This window comes from Argiope bruennichi, chromosome 2, assembly GCF_947563725.1.
Source record: "Argiope bruennichi chromosome 2, qqArgBrue1.1, whole genome shotgun sequence".
In the NCBI taxonomy this organism is placed as follows: Eukaryota; Metazoa; Arthropoda; class Arachnida; order Araneae; family Araneidae; genus Argiope; species Argiope bruennichi.
Window position 1 is genome coordinate 100,599,568 of NC_079152.1, and position 21,852 is coordinate 100,621,419.

The 21,852-nt window shown below is 24.8% G+C and overlaps 1 protein-coding gene across 4 annotated transcripts in view; it reads right to left on the reverse strand.

Annotated features, from left to right (window-relative positions):
• Positions 1-1,311: 1,311 nt before the first annotated feature.
• The window catches only part of LOC129961846 (protein fantom-like), a 43,627-nt gene continuing 23,086 nt past the window's right edge, over positions 1,312-21,852 (reverse strand). For 2 of the 4 annotated variants that reach the window (XM_056075433.1, XM_056075432.1), the window contains exons 20-37: positions 21,697-21,812; positions 21,192-21,261; positions 19,545-19,674; positions 16,950-17,041; positions 16,235-16,388; positions 14,310-14,464; positions 14,087-14,212; positions 13,832-13,927; positions 13,492-13,674; positions 12,743-12,836; positions 12,426-12,469; positions 12,261-12,312; positions 8,463-8,566; positions 7,006-7,195; positions 6,636-6,717; positions 6,406-6,496; positions 3,850-3,892; positions 1,312-2,917 (exon numbers count right to left, since the gene is read on the reverse strand). In XM_056075433.1, the coding sequence (XP_055931408.1) occupies positions 2,817-2,917; positions 3,850-3,892; positions 6,406-6,496; positions 6,636-6,717; positions 7,006-7,195; positions 8,463-8,566; positions 12,261-12,312; positions 12,426-12,469; positions 12,743-12,836; positions 13,492-13,674; positions 13,832-13,927; positions 14,087-14,212; positions 14,310-14,464; positions 16,235-16,388; positions 16,950-17,041; positions 19,545-19,674; positions 21,192-21,261; positions 21,697-21,812 (1,923 nt within the window). In that variant the 3' untranslated portion in view covers positions 1,312-2,816. The remainder of the gene's footprint in view (positions 2,918-3,849; positions 3,893-6,405; positions 6,497-6,635; positions 6,718-7,005; positions 7,196-8,462; positions 8,567-12,260; positions 12,313-12,425; positions 12,470-12,742; positions 12,837-13,491; positions 13,675-13,831; positions 13,928-14,086; positions 14,213-14,309; positions 14,465-16,234; positions 16,389-16,949; positions 17,042-19,544; positions 19,675-21,191; positions 21,262-21,696; positions 21,813-21,852) is intronic. The other 2 variants (XM_056075431.1, XM_056075430.1) reach the window with 1 other exon arrangement.

Genomic DNA, 21,852 nt, shown 5'->3' on the forward strand with positions numbered 1-21,852 from the left:
GTTTTTTTTAAAAAAAAAATATACCAGTGTAATTATATACATGAGAATTCACAAATATGCTAGAGTGAAATGGAGTAATTTAACTGCTTTCTCTCTCTTAAAAAAGAAATATTAGAAAGTCTTTTTTTAATTAAATACAGTTGAATTTCTGTATATTAAAGGTTCCCCGGGGGGGGGGGGGGGGGGGGTTAATATATATAAAATTTGATATGCAAATTTTCATCATTTTCTAATTGAACAGTACTATGCATAATTATCTTTTTGAGAATCAAAGAATTAACTTAAAAAAAATAAATATAAATGGAATTTCCTTATAATATTTCTAGTCTCCCCCAATAGATTCAAAGATTTTAATACCAATTATTATTCTTTTAAAATAATTGTTTATTCTTTTCTAGTCAGGTGCCTCATTTTTTAAAAGATTTGGATTTAGAGACAATGTTAGAATTTAAAGTAAAAATTCTGTACCAAAAGATGGTACACTGGCAAACATTCCTTTTTTTGTAAACAACCATTAAGTTCATTGATGAATTTCTATTGCAATAAGAATAGATGAAACACTTTTCTTATTTAATGTATATTCTTTCTCATGAAAATCCAAAAACTCTTTTTAACTATAGAAGGTTCGAAATTTTTTTGTTTGGTTTTCATAAAAAATCCAAGATCTCTGTAAAAGTGCAATTTATAGCAACAGTTTAGAAGTTTGACTGTATATATATAATGAAGAATTATTAATGTTTTGTTTGAAGCATTTAAAAAGACAAATTTCTTGATGCCATAAAATATTTATTAAAAAAAAGTAAAAATAGATGATATGTTATAGGTATGCCATTAGGTACTGACAACTTGGTTTATAACCCTCTAATTAACTGAATACAATTTAAGCTCATAGTTTACAGTTTATCAATTTCAAAGAATTAATTCTATGAAGTTGATTAACTTTAAATTTTGATATTTGAAGAATCTCAAGAAAATTTCAATGTACCCATTTTTGTATTTTTCTATAAATAAAGAAAAACTATTATTATATTTTAAACTAAATATCAAAAACTAAAATAGCCAATTCAGCTGTTTAGAAGGGTACATTTTTTTCTTTCTTTTTCGAATTTGTAGTATTTTACTAAGACAAAACATGATATACATTTTTTAAATTCATTTAAACAACATTATTTCAAACATTCATTCATTATTTTTATTATTTAGTAGTTCTTAACATCTGCTCATTTTTGATTTTAAATAAAATTGGCAGTATTATTAATCTTAATTAAATGAAATGCATTATTAAACTAACAGCTTAGTTAAAGAGTCAATTTTAATAATAAACTATAAACATTAAAAAGAAAGCACAAGAATTTAAAAAAAATCAAAGCTAAAATATGTATACACAAAATTTGTACTGATGCAAATATATTTTCCACTGAGACAAAATTGTAAAGTATATAAGCATTTATCTGGATTTACTAAAATGATGCATTATGATTGTAATTTATAATGCAAACTTGAAGGCAAATTGCATTTTAACTATTCTTTGAACACTTTCCATCAACTGCAAATGCCACTCTTCAAATTAAAACAACATGATGCAAATTTTTAGAATATAAAAAAAATAAAATTTTATTTTTTAAATACCTTTTTACTTCACGATATTTTATAAAAGAATAATATATATCAGAATAATTATGTAAATGAATAATGATCACATAATTTTAAACTTATTTCTAAATTAATTTGAGACTAGATAAACAAAATTAATAAATATAAAAAAACGACTAGATATAAAATTTTAACAAAATAAAAAAATTTTTTTTTTAATAGAATATATAAAACAAATTGTTTCATTGATTCAATCTGCTTATGACATGCTATATATTATTCTGGTCATCATAGAGGAAGTATCTGGTTTAGTGAAGTAATTTTACTAATAAATATTATTTCTGGGTAAAAGTTTTTGATTCACATACTTTCAAAGTATGTTTCTTTTATATTAACAGTTTATTGTATTTCAAACCATTTTAATGTTGATCTATTTACATTAGGTGTGAAAACTTTTTAATAAAAATTTAATTTTACTAATATATGTATAATTATTTCAAAATTAAAAATATAATGAAATATCCTCTTATGATATGATGATTGTCTTTAACGCAAAAGCTTGACAAAATATATCAATTCAAAGCTAATAATAAACAATATATAAAGAGGAAATTCCAAATAAATGATGTAGCCATTTTGATGTTTTCAAGAAATTCTATCGCATAAGATCCATTTGAAAGTTTACAAATTAAAAGGCCACATACTTATTTAGGTAAATGTACTATTAGTAAATTCTTCAACAATAATCAGGTTTTTTATAAATCTATTCCAATTAAAAAAAATTTTAAATAAATTGAAAACATCGGAATAAAACTAAAATTAAAGCAACAATGTAATTTCTTTTTATTTAACTTTTTTAGTATTAACTAATTATCATATCAAGTATGTATATGGAATTCCAAAATATGCTCAGCAGAAAAGGACCAAAAAATGAACATTACAAAAGCCATAGTCTACATCAATATAAAAGATTTTTGTTTATAAAAATATTTAAAAATGAAGTACCAAAATTTGTAACAATATTTTGTTTTAGCTATCAAACAGTAGCAAAAATTAAACTAGTTTTCTACATATAGTATCTATGTCTAGAAAATCATTAAAGAATGAAAAATTACTCTATGAAATAAATGTTTAAACATCATGAAAAAATATATAAATTAAATATGCAGACTTCTAATGATAATATCGTACATATGAATAAAATAAATAAAAATGACTAGAGTCTAAAATTCGGCAAATGTACGCAAAAGCAGAAGTGTGTCTAATGCTTTAATGCTGATATTTAATGATCCAATTACAGTGTTTGTGTTTCTTGCATCATAAACTGGAACAGAAAAAAGATACAGAAAAATTAGTAAGGGAAGACACATACAGAAAAATAATATTTGCTAATAGTTTAAAATGATAAGGAAAAAATAAAACCTTAATATATTTATAATATTTTTTATTGATTTTTTTTGTATTTTAAAATAAAAAATATATATACATGAAAATTAATCAGTGTTATTTAAAGAAGGAACAAGAAGAAATAGATCATTGTTGTTCATTGCAATTCAAGACTTTTTCCAACACCATTTATTTTATTCATACAAGTAACTTTAATTTCATTTGATAGTGGTTTAAGCTTGTCCATTAAAGCAATCACTTCCTCCCTTTTAGTAATCATATAAAAACCACCCATAAAAAAAACTATACACCTATAAAAAAATAACTATAGAGCCACATAGATATCATAAGCTTCACCCCTTCAACTTATCTATAAGTAACAAAGTTAACACCCAACTTAAGGATAATGATTAATATAATGATATTTATCTTGATTATTAATTAATTTAAAATTGATGTTAAAACACAATTTTATTAATTAAATACCATAAAAAAGTTTATTTCTTATTTGTAACATTTTAAACAAATTAACTATAATTTTTAAAGATAACTTTAAAAAAAGTTTAATAGAAAGAACTGTAATAGTTTTATAGTAAAATAAAAAAAAATCTTTATAATGGAACAATATAAATCAAAACACAATAGCTATGTATTTTGAAACCCTGTCACTATCAGGAACCATTTTTTTATGTATCAAGAAAGGTGGAATTACAATTCAGTTAAAAGCTAAGAAATAAATAAGTAGGAATCGATCAATGGATAAGAAATTTATTTTGATGAAAATAATTTATTTTAAGGAAAAAAGCATTATTTTATATGCATTATTATAGCATTATTTTATATTATTTTAATTCAAAATACACTACTCACTTAAAATATCTTTTTGGATAATATCCTTGTTGTTACTTAAAATCTAAGAATAAAAAAACAACAACAATATAAATAAATAATGTAAGGTACATAATTTGTATCATGTATAATGCACTATTAAGAATTTATCAGTTTTTAAGTAGCATTAAAAGTTTTATATTTAAGGTTACAATTTACTAATAAATTATTATATTTTAATTTCACATAGGTGAATATATAATTGACAGTTACTAACTCATACTTTATAAAACACTTTACAAAACTGAATCATATTGATATTATGGTTATGAAATTTTGCAAAAAATAGTACAAAATTTTAAAAGTGTTTAACTGGAATTTTCAATTTAGACATAGTTATAATGTAACACTGCCAACTTTAAATGAAACTTATTTTATTGCTATGAAAGAAAGAGTTGCAAAGGTAGATATGTAGTTTGACAATGTATAATTGATAAAAATAAGAAATGTAATTAAAACCAGACAAATAATTTAAAATTTTCTTTTGATTTAAATGAGGAGGTAGACAAATTTTAATGCCTAAACCTGTTACATTACAGATAACACCAGCCTGCAACAATTTCTTGTTTTAAATGTAATAGTTGTTTTTTATGTATTTTTGCATGCTTATTTCAAAAATAATATCAGTTTTTACGTATCACGTACATTTTTTTTTGAAAAGTAAATTTTTTAAATAAGTAAAAATACACATATTTTTTGCGATTTGGATAGGATAAATTAATAAAGTATGTATGTTTATTTGTTTAAATAAATTCTGAAAACCTCTTACTTCATTGAAATTAAATAATACATTTATATTGAATAATACTTATAATTGTATTTAAAAAAAAACCTTTTATTTTAAAATTCAAAACATTGATGGCAGTTGGATTTCACCGTGAAAAATGAAGTACTAAAAAATTTAATAAAGCCGAATTAAATGACTTAATTTGTGATTTAGGTTTAACTAAAGAAAATACAGAATTATTAGGCTCTCGATTAAAAGAGAAAAATTTATTAACAACACATACGCTGTTTAGTTGGTACAGGAATCGAGAAAAGCAATTTTTATCATTTTTCAAATCTGATAACTTCTTGGTATATTGTGCTGACATACCTGGTTTGTTACATGAATTAGAAGATAATATTCCTTATAATCCGAATGATTGGCGACTATTTATAAATTCCTCAAAGAGGAGTCTAAAAGCAGTTTTATTGCATAAAGAATCTAAACTTGCATCAGTTAAAGTTGCACATTCCGTTTTCATGAAAGAAACATATGAAAGTATGGAGATGCTTCTCACTAAAATAAAATACACTGAACACAAGTGGGCAATATGTGGTGACTTAAAGATTATAGGTCTGCTTCTCGGGCAACAAAGTGGATTTACTAAATTTCCGTGCTTTATTTGTGAATGGGATAGCAGGGACAGAGAAAGTCATTGGATAAAAATGATATGGCCGAAGAGACAAGAATGGATTCCTGGTAAGAAGAATATTTTAAATGAATATTTAATAGATCCACAAAATATTTTATTGCCCCCACTTCACATAAAATTGGGACTCATAAAGCAGTTTGTGAAAGCTTTGGATAAAGGTGGAAAATGTTTTGAGTATCTTATATCGAAGTTCCCAAAATTGTCTAGCGCTAAAATTAAAGAAGGTGTATTTGATGGAACACAAATAAAGAAATTAGTTAAAGATTCCAATTTTGAACAATGTATGACAAATAGAGAGAAGCAGGCTTGGGTTGCATTTAAAGATGCTGTAGAAGGTTTTTTGGGAAATGAGTGAAAAGAAAATTACAAAGAACTTGTAACTGGGTTATTACGTACTTATCATCTTTTGGGGTGCAATATGAGCATTAAAATTCACTTCCTTCACTCACATTTGGAATACTTCCCAGACAATTTAGGAAAAATGAGTGACGGGCAAGGTGAAAGACTCCACCAGGATATAAAGAAGATGGAACGCAGATATCAAGGACGGTGGGATGTTAACATGATGGCCGACTACTGTTGGTCTTTAAAAAGAGACAGTGATGTGGACCATAAATGAAAAACCCGAAAAAGAAGCTTCTTGACTTCAAGAAAAACACAAGAGTTATCATAATATTGTAAATGAACAGTATTATTGTGTTTAGTTAATAGTAACTACAGTTGCAACTGTATGCATTATACTGCATTTTGTTAATTTTTTCATCGTCATTTGTAAAAAATCCTTACGTGTTACATAAAATTTAGTTTGCATTTTGGAATGACATCATCATTGCTGATATAAATCAATTAAAATTTTACAAACAAAAAAACTTTCTTTTTTTTGCAGGCTGGTGTAATAGATGAGAGAACAGAACTACCAGCAATTTATTATATACAACATCAAAAGTATCCTTACATATTTTCAAATCAATTGTTTTCAGCAGAATACTTATCAAAATTTTAAAAGATGAATGTATCATTATATAATCAACAAATGCAATTTATATATATTCTTAGAAAACAAGCAATCTGACTCAAGGAATAGAGAAATTCAGCTCAAAGTACATAGTAAAAAAGTTACCTCATGCAAATCCACTGAACCAAAACCAACATCTTCACAATCTAAATTCTGCTCATCAGGAGTGGGCTCACTGACAACTGTAAACCTTATTCTATTAATTAAAATAAACAGAAATTATGAACATGTTATAATTTTGATTTAACTGCATTTTGTTCATAATATTTGAAGAACTGTGGGAAAGTTTAATGAAGTAATAGTTAAAAATGAACAGAATATTATCATTAACATACAAGCTTGAATCAGGAGAATCAGATGTAAACATCTTAGACAGCAAATTCCACCTTTCTAAGTCCTTAAGCTTCAGAGGTAATACTAAAACAGAAATATAAAGAGTATTAAATATAATTGCTGCAGGAATACAAAGATGTTCAGATTTTAAAATTCTAGATATTACATTATAATGATAAACAAGAATGTAAATAATAAAAACAATATCAAGCAAATTAATAATTAAGGATTCTAAATTACATTTTGCTTATCAATACAATCAATCATATAACAGAATATATCACAAAACCATGATATTGCTTGTCTGTATCAACAAACAAATATTTTACACATTCATTAAAATGATCAGATAAAATAAGACACACATTTTACCTTTTTCAAAATTATAAACTATTTTCTCTGGCTCTCCCTTCTTAGGCAATGAAAAGGGTGTTTCTAATTCTTCTAAAGGATAGTCTAAAAATCGGTATTCAACATATAAAAGTTTTATCAAAGGATCTTGTAATACAGCAGCATCAGCTTTCAGTTGTAGATGAGATACAAGTATTACAATTGTAGGAACCTAAAATATAAAATTATTTATAATAACTGCCTAACTCCTTTTTTCTATATAAGGCATATTTGCAAATGATGCACTGGAAAATAATATAGTTTGTGATTGGGCATAAATTTTATTAAAGTTACAAATTTTAAAAATTAACACATCTTTTAAGAATAAAAAAAAACAGTTTGGTTCAAATTTAGATCAAGTCAACTTTCTAGAAGAAAAGAAATCCGAATTTCAAACTTTAAAAATTGAACAATGTATATAACCCTAGTAAAACAAACATTTCCAGAGATTTTTAGATGTATAAAAATAGCATGCAGAATATTTTGTTTAATAATTCATCATTTAATCATCATTATACAATACAGGTTAATTTAAATGGCAACTACTCCCAAAATATATAAATGATTTTATAAATTTAATTTGATGGGGAAGCAACTGGTAGGACGAAACATACTGACACAATAGATTTTCTCCTTTTGTTTATGTTAAACAGAAATTAATTATTAGACATATTGCACACAAAAATGTTTATCAAAGAAATACATTGCATAATATTTCTAACTAAACATCTTCAAATATAAAAATAAATATATGAGGTTAAAAAATCCAAATAAATAAAATAAAATAATGTCAAAAAAGTGAAGAGGCATATAGATGAGATTCTTATGCAAATGACAAAATCAATCAACTTTTATCTTTTTATTTGCTGTTGTTATTTTATTCAAATACTATAATGTTTCAGGATTTACAATAATACAAATACAAAGAAAGCATTTCTAAATGCACTTAAATCAACAACTTACTTTTATGTATGAAACTAACAAAACAATGTTACAATCCCAATTTCCAAGTTTTCCTTTCAGTTCCATACTATATTTTCAATTGCATTTATAATTTGCAAGTATGAGTATAAAGATCCACACTTATTTAAGTTTAATGTCACTACTTTACTGAAATTTAATGTTTATTTCATCTTATATATGGGCTGTATACCATTTACTTTTTTATTTAGATATTACTTAAATAGAGAATATTCTTCTATGTAATCTTCATCTGCAAACTACAAAAAATTATAAATTAAGTGCCATTAATAAATATTCAAGTGCCAAACATTTTTCTATGATTTGTACATTTTACTCATCATCTTTTGGAATAAAATATTACAAAACCATCGGCAATTTTAGTAACAAAATAAAAATTATAAAACATAATTTTTATTTTGTACTGAGCATTTATCTGAATACTCATAAATGCTCAGTACATTCAATAAATATCTTACCTGATCATACTCTTTTTTGGAACTATGCATAGAAAAATTATCATCACTTTCAGATTCATCTGAATCTTCATAAGATAAGTCTTGTTTTTCTTGATCAGATGTTTCTAAATGGAAAATATTTATAAATATCATTAATACTTGTTTTGGAGAAAAACTAAATTAAAAATTCCATTGGTATAAACAATCATAAAATAAAAAAGGAAACTAATTGTTCAAAATAATCACAACTCAATAATGAAGTAGATATTATAGTATTTTGCTAATGGAAAAATATTATTCAACATAAATTTCCAAAACCAGCAACATTTAAAAAAAGACATAATTCATTTTTAAAAAACGAAATATAATAATCATTTGAAAATGATAAAATTAAATTAAAAAAAACTGTAAAAAAAGGTAATTCGAAATTTTTTTACCCCAGATCGCTATATCATGTAAAAGTTGCCAATGAGTAAGAAATACGAGAAAACAAAAATTCATTATATTGATTGATATCTTCCATTCTCACATAGAGCTTAAAGGTCTAAAAGTAAGAGAAAATTTACTGCTTTTATTCATTAAAAAATTAACTGGTAATTAAAGTTTCAGCTGTTAAGCACTTCCTTTATCATTTTAAGCACTGCATTTCATTCCCCCTCTTCAAAATCAATTCGTAACTTTCAGACATGCATTCTTTCCAAAGTAAACAAAAAATTATTCCAGAGTGCAATATTATTTTTTAATCATAACCATTATCTTAATGCATCCACTTGTTGATAGATTACAATGGTTCAGACGCACAGCAAAATGTTTTTAAAATCTAAAAAACATCAACTTTATTTCTTTCCTAGCCTCCTTTGATAGACCAGTTATTTTGCCAGGATTAATAATTTCTAAAAATTTTTAATCGTTTCCTGAGAAACTTCAAATTTTGATGAATATATAACTCACGTTATTTTAAAAGTCTTAGATCATTCTGCTCTTTGTGCTTTACATTTCCTTAATTTTTTTGTCTATACCTTCATACAGACAATTATGTCACAGGAAAAAGCAGAAAATTTAAAAATAGACACTTTAAAAACTTTCACTATTGTTTGATTCTGAACTTGTATCTTAATTCTAAGTGTTAAAAAATGTATTAAAGGCATGCTTTATACTGAAATCTACTCAAAATGGAAAATTAAGCCAATTCTTCATATCCTGATCACAACAATGGGAGGGAAAAAAACATGATAAAGTAATAGTAGTAACAATGAAATCATTTGAGTCTCTCTTCAAGGATGAAGTGTATTGCTGTATATTGAAAATCAGCTTAAAACATTTTATTAACATTAATCAAAAACAAAGAATATATATATATATATATATACGACAAAAAATTGGCATTATTGAAAAGATAATTTTTAAAAATTTAAAATACTGCAAAAATTATTTTTTTTACTCCATTTTCAGAAGTTATCATAGAAAATGTTTAAAATTTGCTTAATTTTTAATTAATTAAAATTCTAATTTTTTTTAACAAGAACAGCAAGGTATACATTTTACACCTTCCAAAATATAGCTCTCACACAGTCTAGCCTATAGATAATCAACACACACATACACACTTTAATCTTTATCATTAGTAGGAATTTTCGTTTTAATTAACAAAATAACGTTCCAGAATAGAATGTCATTAGTTAGCAAAAAACGAATGGCAATAATACAGAAGTTAAAAATAAGCTTTTTGTGCATATGTCACCCACACAATGGAAAAGAACCAGCGAAAGTAGTCTCGCCAAAACATTATCGCATATTCTCTAATAAACTTGTCATGCCAGAGAATGCCTTGCATACCATTGGTGTACAATAGTTAAGAAATATTAACTTTTGGCGTGAATTAGTATTTTTGCTGAATTTATCGTGTCATTCCAGGCGAGTTATTTGGCGATTAATCCCTGGTGAACGTTAATAATAATTAAAAATCGAATTTGTGCACGTTTTGCGCAACCGATTGAAACAGAAATTTGATACAAAACTGCACATGTAGTCACAAATTCCCATACCAAAATTAATATATTTAAGTCTGAATTTTTGAATTATCATGTTTGCATGTTTCTAAAAGTATAGACAATCAACCTCTTGTTGGATTTGGTTCAAAATTTAACATCTAAATGCATGGATGTGAAACCTGTGTACCGAATTTTATCTTTTCAGCTCACTTCGTTTTGTAATTATCGTGATAACATATTCGGACAGACAGACTTCCTCTGAACAGATTTTGCTCAAAGTTTAATAAAAATCTATAAATTTGGTGTTAAGACCATATGCCACATTTCACTCATCTAATTCAAAGCGTCTTTGAGTTATCTTTGTCATAGACAAATGGATATTTTCCAAAAATGAGTTTTTCGAACTCAAAGAGGTCTAAAATGTGGAGATTCACCAAAATCTCGAGTTTGAATTTTTGACGATTACTATACTTTTCCTATACTAGGTATGTGAGAAAATAGAAATTGAGATAGCAAGGAATGAATCAACCATCCAACTAAAGAAAGTTTAATATATAACTTTATCTGTTTAAAAATAAACTTAAGTTAAAAGCAATTGAATTCAAAGTTATTTCCAGTTGAAATAATCCAAATGATTATGGCCTGAAAACTTCTGAGTATTTTTTTCTTTGCAATTAACTTACCGTTAAAATGTGTCAAATACCCAAATTTTAAAGCATTTTCTTTTGTCAATTTCATAATCAACATCATATGTTTAGCATGCACAAGGAAATGCATTTTATTCAGTTAAAAAGGATTAATCTACTAAAGACTTATTCGTTCACAAGATTAATCTTACTAAATCTATTAAGATTTAATTACGACTTCAGGAAAGTAATGAGATGTTTCAATAGCTCTAAGTCCCTATGAAGTACTTTCTGATTTTAACATTTAATAAATGGGAGATGGACAATACGAAATAGTTTTTATTTTCGTTTAGTACCATTTGAATACATTGTTTGTTGTTGTTACCACTTGAAATGTGAAATTTGCCAGGATCATAGAGAGTGAATTTTCAATACATTTTATTGATTTTATACAGCTAAAATATTGAGAAGATACTTTAATCCTCCTTGAGTATCTTTTAATCTTTTTTTTTTTTTCCTTTCAAAAAAGGATTGCAATGCGAGCATTCTGCCATCAGTATCAGATGGTATCATCCGGTGAGAATAAACAAATGTCATCAAAAAGTTTTAAATCTATAAAAATGTCAGTTTATTTCAAGATTTTTTTTTCTAACAGTTGATATTTTAATTTAGCTTTGATGCATCTCTTTCAGTTAAAGCACTATTATAAACCAAGAAAATAAATATTGATATTTTTTGTAGACTTGAAAAATCTTTTGTTATGTATGTTTATCAAGTTATTATTCCTTGATGACTGTGGTGATGATTAGGAACTAAAGTGCCTCATATATATATATATATATATATTGCTTTCTTGAAAATTTTATTGCTTAAAGAAAACTGAATATTTAAAGGCTACTATAATAAATAGATATGAAAGAAATTCAAAATTTAAAAACTGAATAAAAAACAATTGATTTTCTCAATTTTTCTTTAAGCCCCTGCAACAGCAGAATATATCAATCAATTTTATTAGTTTTTTTTCTTTTTACATTTCTCATCAACTGGCAATTCTATAATATATCAACATTATTTTTTTAAAATTTAAATCTACCTCAAAATATAATGCATCTTTAAAAATATAAAATGTAATACACAATGAAAAATTTTTGAGAAAAATGTCAGTTTATTTTAATTTAAAATCAATTTAATATGATACAAACCTTCATATACAGCTTTCTTCTCTGTATCTGACATAACATCAGACCAATTATCCTAAAAAAATATGAAAAATATTTAACCAACTTAAAATGCAGACAAAATAACAGAAATAAAATAAAATAGATGTTTGTATAAAAAATTTATTTCATGGCACTGATGGATAATACCTCTTGATCTTGACTTTTTCCATGTAAAGATTCATTCCTTTGATCTGAAAATATAATAATAATAAGTCAGTAAAAGAGTGAAAATTATGTATTTATATACTTATTTATTTAAAATTCTAATTAAAAATCAAATGGAATTTTTTTAATAAGATAACTTGTATATTTAAACAATTATGAATTAAAATTGTCATATTATAATAATTTGTAATTTTAATTAAAAATTTGGTCATTATTGAGATTTAAAATTAAATAAAAAACTAACCATATAGCATAATTTCAATATTTAATATTAATAAATGAGAATTTGAATTTACTACCGCTGAGTGGAAGTATTCTTCTTGCTGGTTGTGGAGCAGCTGATTGTCTTTCTTCTTTATGTGCAGGTGATGCATTTGAACTACTGTCGGTATTCTACATTAAAAAAAAGATGATACAAAACTTTTATTGAATTAATATCATTGTTATGCTAAGTGGCTTAAATTCTAAACTAATTTAAAACTAAGCCTTTATTAATAGGAAATGAAATAGTCATAGAATAACTACTCAAATAAATATGCTATTGTTGAAATTTTTTGTGAATAAAAAATGTTATATTAAGAAAAAGTTTAAATAAATTAAAGCTACATCTTTAAAGCTTCACTTATTTCAAATTAATTAAAAAATATATGCTACATTTAAGAAGATTTAATGAAAGAATTCAAATGGTTGAATCTCATTGCAACAGTATATTTGAAAATTTTGTAAAAAAAACACAATTAAATTGAAATAATTAAAAATATTTTTTAAATTTTAAAATAGTGTACACATTTTTTTGTGCAATTAAATTTTGAAAATTATTGTGAAAAAAAATTCACTTTATTTTTTGTTAATAAAAATTCTAATTAAAATTTCAAAAAAAAAAAATTGCACATTTTTATTTACCAAAGTATATTCGGATTAAATTTGTTAGTTGAAGATCAAATGGTCTGGACATATACAGTGCTAACGGAAAGACACACATTTTTTCTTCATTATAAGTAAAGGAAAATGAAATAAAAGAAACCATTTCCAAGTTTGTAATACTAACAGACTTATTCGAATCTTTCAATACTGGGTCTGATGAAGATTGTACAGATGGAATACTTTTTCGAGGCTTTGGCACAGGTGGAGTCATTAATGGAACATCCATAGAAGGATCATGAATGGCAGTTATTCCTTCATCTGAACTTGATGATGATGTAACTTGCAGTGGTGTGTACGAAAGTGATTCCTGAAATTTGTAAAAACGAATATAAATACATATTTAATATATTTATTTTATAGACCATTTTATTCCAATGACCATAAAATTATCTTATAAAGTGGCCTAAAACAGAATTCACTACTACACTGCAAATGCTCACGAATTGAATTGAAAAAATTTACACCTTCATTCCACTGGTGTTGAAAAATTCAGAAGCTGGAGAATAATCAAACTGCCAATAAATTAAAACTTCAATGGCACCATGTCCAGATACACCTTCCTAAAATTTGGAAAAAATATGCATACAGTTAAAAGCTTTTACAAAATAAACATTTTCACATACATCTATGCTTAATAAAGATGAAAAATTAATATGATATTTCAGGAAAAGAAGAGCAAAATTTATTTCATATTCAATTTTATTTTGAAAAATGCTAACCTTTTCTAACTCAAAAACTCCTTTTATAGGTTTATTTTGAGCCAAAGCTTGAAGAGGTATGGATGCTCTTCCAATATGTGCAGAAATATCAGGATCATTATCATCAAATACATACACATATAAATTCTGCAAAATTAATAGGAAGCAATCAAAAGCAAATTTCTTTAAAAGAAAAAATTAAACAAAAAACTTTAAACTGCATAAACAAATAAAAAGTATTAACCTCTGTCATTAAATATTTTCCAAGTGCAGGATCAATGAAAAGAGAGAAAATATGGTGAGCTGAAAATTCTGGGTTATTTGAAGCTGGCACTATGATTGTATCTTGATCAGGCAAATCATAAAACTTGTATACACAAAATGTAGTTGGTTGCATATCTAAATGGGGAAAAAAAGGGGGGGAGTAGAATTCAGTATACTAGAATTAAAATTAATATATTTTACAACAGATTAAGAAAAGCACGAGGATATGTAAAAAGTAAAATTCTCACATACATAAACTGATAAAAAAATCTAGGTAAATACAAAAAAATTCACATTTCTAGTATAAAAATATTTATTTCTATTTAATAAATTGAATAATCATAAGCTACTATTATATAAAAGCAATAATTTTTGTATGAATGGAAATTTAACTCAATTTGCAGTTATTCATTAAAATAAAATCTCTATTTTAGATATTAATGAAGATGAAAGTCTGTCAGCCAGCAATTTACAAAGTATAGCACTCGGCTTAAAGTTACTAGTTTGTCTCAGATATATTTTAAAGATGGAAAATGTCAGCCAGAAATGTTTTCTATCAAATTTTTATAATTTAACCAGCAGGAGTGGTTTTTTCAAAGCTTTCATGCAAGCATACTTTCTAATAAACATGTTATCTCAGAGAATGGAATCCTGCATGGAATTGGTATGGTCAATCAATATTTGCTATCACATTGGCATGCCAAATATAAACCTTTGACATTTTTACTGCATTTATCCTGTGATTTTTGGTGATTATCCTTAGTATTCATTAAACAATATCCAAAAATTAAATCTATGTTTCAGACGCATTTTTCTTAGAAAAAAAAATTGACATAGAACTACACTGGTAATCACAAAATCATATAACAAATTTGAAATATCTAAGCCAATGTTGAAAGAAGAACCGACGGACGGTCCATCCATTGTTGGATTTGGCTCAAATATTGGTAAGCGTTTACACTATAGATATTAAATCCATGTACTGAATTTTATATAAACAGCTCTCTTTATTTTCTAGTAATTGGGTTAAATTATATCCGAACAGCCAAACAAGCAGACTTTCTCTGAACAGATGATTTTGCTCAAAATTTGATAGAATCCGTACATTTGGTGTTAAAATAGTATTTCAAATTTCATCTGTCAAACTCAAAGCATTTTTGAGTTGTATTTGTTACAGAGATTAATAGACAGATGTGTTTTTTAAAATGTGTTTTTCGAACTTATGTAGGTCAAAAATTTTAGTTAGGGTTAGTTAACAATAGTTTGGGTTTGGCGAGAGGTGACCAAAAAAGGATTGTTTTCCCAAACCTTTAAAAAGTTTTTAATCAAATGTACTAAGCAGAATGTTAACAATTTCAAAAAAAAAAAAAAAAAAAAAAAATTATGCTTTAATTGTATTTTGCACATAAAACACTTTTGTTATATGTTAAAAGTGAAAAGTAAACGTTTCTGCGATATATAACTTATTTCGCACTAACTATATTTCACATCATGTGTGAAAAAAAATAAATGTGATTACTCATAAAAGGTTACTTGAACGAAAGTGCTGTATTTATAATCTATTTCAATTGATTTTAGATTATTTCTAAATATATGTATAAAATTAATGAAATAATAATTTCTTAATTTCATAATATTTAACATTTTAAAAATTATTAATTACCCTCTGACACCATAAAAATTCTGATAAATTACTATGAAATAATTCAAATGTAAACTCATAGCATTAGTTGAAGAGACCAGTTTATCATATTTTGAATTTTAGTTTACTAGTAGGTCATTCTGTTGAGGCCATTTGAATCATGTACAGGTGTTTCACTTTATTTTAATTCTGATTTAGGAAATAAACAAACAATACCAATTTTATTTCGAAATAATAAAAGTATTTGAATGAAAAAATAATACCTCTTTGCCTTGATTTTAAATTGATGCCTCTAAGGATTTTCACATGCAGTTCATTAATATGTGGGCCTGTTTCCTGTGGTTGTTTTAATAGATTTGCAGCAGCTGTGGTTACTCCTTTGTTGGTATAAATGTACTTTAGAGCCTTTATTCTCTCCTTTTAATAGAAAAAAAGAAAGTAAAATTAGTGATTTAATGCAAAATTTTGACTTCCAAATTCAATCAATCAATAAATAAATCATACGTATAAAAATATTTATGTAAATAAATTTTTAATGAACATGAAATCAGTTGAGAACCTCTTACATTAACAAAAAATCTGATTAATTATCACATATAAAGAAACCTCTTTAAAAAAAAAGTTTGCAAGGTAAAGAAAAAAAAAGCTTATGAAATATAAATTGAAGAACATATTGACCTTAAATAGATTTTTAAAATGGAAGATAAAAACTATTTACATGTATTAATTACGCCATTTATTAAGTTTCATGTTATTTTTTTGAATAAAAAATGGTTATTGGATCTGTAATTATTTAAATAATGATTCAATGTTTTAAAGCTGTAAACTATTTATAAATTTAACATCTAGAAATAATTTCACAAATATCATAGTATTCGGAATTTATTGCAAATCTTTGAATAATGCTTCATTATGGTTAGAAAATTTGATGTTAATAAAAAGAAAGATTTTTACTAAACAAATGTGAGATAAAAACACCTTAAAAAATTTAAATGAATCCTCCATAGGAATTTTCAAGTGAATCCAATAATCTATGGTCCCAAATTCAATACTCTTCTCTTTAACTGTGCCTGAAAAAAATTCACAAAAGGATTTATTAATTTTTAAAACAAAATTATGAAGTATTATAATATTGATTTACTTTACTGCATAAATTTTGAATTAGATTCACCACATAATATCATTCAAATAATAATGTATAAAGAGTTATGAACTTGTAGAATAGTGCATCACAAGTTTAACATAAAATTTCTTTTTCACTTGCAGTGGATATATAACCACAAAAATTTATTATTTGAAAATGAATACAGTAATTTTATTTAAAAAAATATAAAGCCATAAGTGCAAATATTGTTAGGGAATTTAATACAATTTAAAACGACTATTTATTTGAATTTCTTTTACAATTATTACACTTATGCCACTGAATAGATTGCCTTTAATGCTTACATAGAATATTTCAGAACAGACAAGTGCAGAGTATAATTGCTATATTCAGTGGTAATTGTAATCTAGAAGTTCCCCCCACCTCCATTATTCTCTCACATTCAGAAATTTTAGATTTAAAAATGCATTAATTTTACTAAATTTTTTTATAAAAATATTCATTAATTAAAATTAATTATAATATTGATGGTTGATAGCCCAAGTATTGCAGTATTGTTTTAAGGTTTTTTCCCCTTTAGAATAAGAATACAGATTAAAAATTCACGGTTAAAAAATCACTATCAAAATGCAATTGGTAAAGGAAATAATTTATTAAATATCTACCCAGTTTACAGGAATCGTTTCAATTTTATGAGCTATTCTCTTTTTGGTAGCAATTTCTCAATTGCAAAGTAGTTTAATATACATACTTTAATTCTAATATAAAATATGAGTATAATATAATATAATAATATATATTTGAACATAATATTGAGATAATAATATTTTAATATAATATTGAGAAATTCCATTGTCTACATCAATAGATACTACTATATTTTCATCTGCAAGCACAGATAATAAACTTCCACAATTTCTAGAGCTCAAAAATCCTAACATAAAAATTAATCATTATTTTTATAACTGAGAAAACAAAAGAGTAAATATTTTTGTAAAATAACATAATAAAAAATTAAATTTTAATAAATTAAAAAATTTTTATACTTTGTTTCAAAGCTAAAATAATTTGAAAATTTGCATGCATTCAAATGTATCACATTAATATTAATAAGAATATCACATTGATAGCTATTTTTAAAATAATCATTATAATTACAATATAAGATACTCAACAATATTTTTTATATCTAGGAGAAATAAAAAAAAATAGCTATTTGTTGCCTATAATTTCATTTAAGTATTCATTTAAAACAAGATTTCTTTTCATATTAACAACATGATATGTTGCAGTTCTGCTACTATCTAAGTATTTATCACAGAAAAAAAAATGTCAGTAATGAATAACATTAACATTCAAGTATTGTATTTTAGACATTCAAATATTAAGAGCATCAAATTTTTGTATAATTATATTTATTTAATAAATAATGAAAAAAATTAGAATAAATAACTGCCTTGTTTCATTATCTAATAAGGAATTGACATAAGCTTGCTTTTTTACGTTTTAATGTTTAATTAATGTTTGCAATTCAATATTGGTTATTCTTCAAGCAAAATTATTATTACTGTTTATCCATTGAAGTTCCCAAACAAATAAGCAATCTCATTATAAATTCAGTTTAAAAAAAGTGGAAGAAAAAGGGAGAGAGGACTGATTGAATGGCAAGAAAGTTTTCTGTCATTGATAAAAATTTCTTAGCATGCATACTTAACTTATTTTTATTCTTTACTTTTTCTCTAATACTTGCATTAATTTCCTTAGCTGTGTTTACTAGATAAAAACTCTTTTTAAGCTTTTAATCCAGCTAGTTTCTAATGTCATGACAGATTTATATAATATGGTGCTTGATTTTTGTAAAGCAACAAATTAATATTAACACAAATACTCTTTAAACACATTTTTTTGATAAACTGAGTTAAACAAAGCATTTTTAACATTATTTCATATATTTATTGAAGTCAAGTAAAAAAGTTACACAAATGTAAAATATAAATAAATATTTAAAACTTGAATATAAAATGTTTTATTTATAAAAAATTTTAGAGCATGTAAAGTAGAGAAATATGTTTAAGTTACTTCACTCTTCAATATTTACTAAAAAGTTCTCCAGATTAAACTAACATAATAAGGATATTGAATAAAAGCTGGAACATTTTCAAATAAAAGAGCAGGTAAAAATTTATTATTTTATAAAACAAAATTAAGCCACTATAAATAAATGTAACAGGTGAAATTAACAGATAAATAAATTAAGAAAATTTTAAAAAACAGGGAAAAAAATAGGGCTGTTTTCAATAGAAAATTGTAACATTCTTTATTTTCTTCATTACTTATTTATGTACTGTAAACATAAAATGATTGTGAAATGAAAACTTTAATTAATCATGAATAAGTGAACATAACACATGTATCTATTGTAATAAATGGACATCATTACAGTAATATAAACAAGTATTTAAATATACCTATTAATTTTTGTGTTGCATGCATTCGACCCTTAGGCTTTGTGAAGATATCTGTGAAACTTAATTGACAAGCTGCCAAATTTTTAAAATCAACACCAAGAGACTCATTAAGTTCCAGTATCACAACATTCTAGAACATAATATTTAAAAACAGTTTAAATTCAAAATAACAGCATAATTTTCATCAGAAATGATTGAGCAATGAAATAAAGAAATAAAAGTTGAAAATTCCTTTTATGTCATTACATTTATTTTCTAAAACACAACTTTTGAAATTTAGTTATGGAGTCCTCTAGTGTAACATATATGAAATATACAAAGGAGACATAGAAAGCAAACATTTGACAGTCATGGAATCAACAGATACTATAGTGGAAATATAACGGCAGTAGTAAATAAATAAATAAATCAGATATGTTGAAATTAATAGCTTTCAGGAATTTTAATCAAGAATGTACAGGGTATACCCTCGAATTGTGTCTAATAATTAATTAGACCACAAGATAGTAATTAATTAGAAATAGATATATATATTTGGAAAATTGTTTTAAATAAAATAGCAAACTATATTTCATGTTGTTCAAGTTAATAAATGCAATGTTAAAAAAAGTTTAAAAATATAATTTTTACACAATATTGCCATATTTTCCTCATTGCATATTTCTTATCCTATTAGCATACTTAATAAAAATTCTCAATATCCTAACAAATATAATAAAAAAAACACTGGCTGAGCACTATTTGTTTCAAGTAAACAAAGTTATTTACAAATTCATTTCAGGGGAAAATCACAATTTTTGAAAAGGCAAAACGTTTGTGTGAAATAAAAAATTGTGTCTGCAGTATTTTTATTGTTTTAAATACTCAATAGAAAAAAGTAAAACAGTATATCAAAAACATTAGAATAAAATTGTGCTCTAAACATGATGAAAAGAACTAAATCATTTCATTTCAAAATGAAATATTATTAAAAAATTATTATGATAAACATTTTTAAAAGTTCGAAATAAATCACTTTACTATAATATTTACAAAAAAAGGACTTCTTTCAGTTGAAATACACTTCCAAAACCATATTCTTCTAGCACATTATACAATACTGCTGATGTAATAAACTTATATATCATAGTAATATCGTTCATCAAATTTCTATTAAAAGATGCACATATATATTAAAAAAAAGAGAGCAAAAAAAAAAAAAAAAAAGACAATATTATTATAAGTTTTTAAAATAATTACAAAAACTTTTAACGGAAACAATAATAAGTTACAATTATATTAATGCAAATGAAAAAAATTAAATATGGTGACCAATTTATAACAAAACTTGTGGTAATTTCGTGCTACAGTAGGAACTAGAAAGAGAAAGTCTAGTGAGCATCTTCCATACCCAATGTGGAATTCGATCAATATGGATACAAGTTGGTTGAATGAGTATGGAATCAATCAATGGCTGATTTAAAAATAGACAAAAATTTTATCTTTATACACTTTCTGTTTTTATATGTTGAATCCATGCTATCCTACATTTGTAAAATATTTGTGATGTCATAAAATAATTAAAATGTAAAAAAGGTCTGATTATCAGGAACATGCAACAACAAAAATGTATTCGACATAAAACTAAATCTACAAAAATGAACTTACTTCATGTAAATAACACAGAAAATAATCATCTACTTCTACTGTATACTGGGCAGTAAAATTGAATATGGGCCTAAAAAGTATGCAAAACTTGTCAACATAATCAAAAATAACTGCATGTACATATTCAAATGAAAGTAAAGGATAAAGATTAGTATTAAAAGTAAATATATTTATTTATTTTTTCTTTCCACATAAGTTAAAAGAAATTTAAGTATTAAAAAATTGCAATAGACAAATTTATTCCATACAGTATTTTATAAAATACAAGTAAGTTTTTTACAATCACTCAAAAATAATGTTTAAAAAACTGCATTTTCCTATACTTTAAGCACAAATTGATACAGAATATGATTTATACTAATTAAAAGATAGTTCTCAAATACATCCAAATAATGCATGTACATCATAAAAAAATAATAACCAGAGAAAAGGAGGAAAAATTTCCAATAATTTAAAACAGCAAATCATAATAAAACTTTAAATAACTTTTTTACTGTGAACATACCTTTCAGCAGGAACAACTGGAGTAGACTGTAGTTCAAATTCATAAAAGTTCCAAGTCAAAAACATTTTGGAATTTGGGCTGCTGAGGTTTTCAAATCCCACTTTGGTAAACTTAATCTAAATAAAGTTTCAAAAGAAAAATAATACCAAAAATATG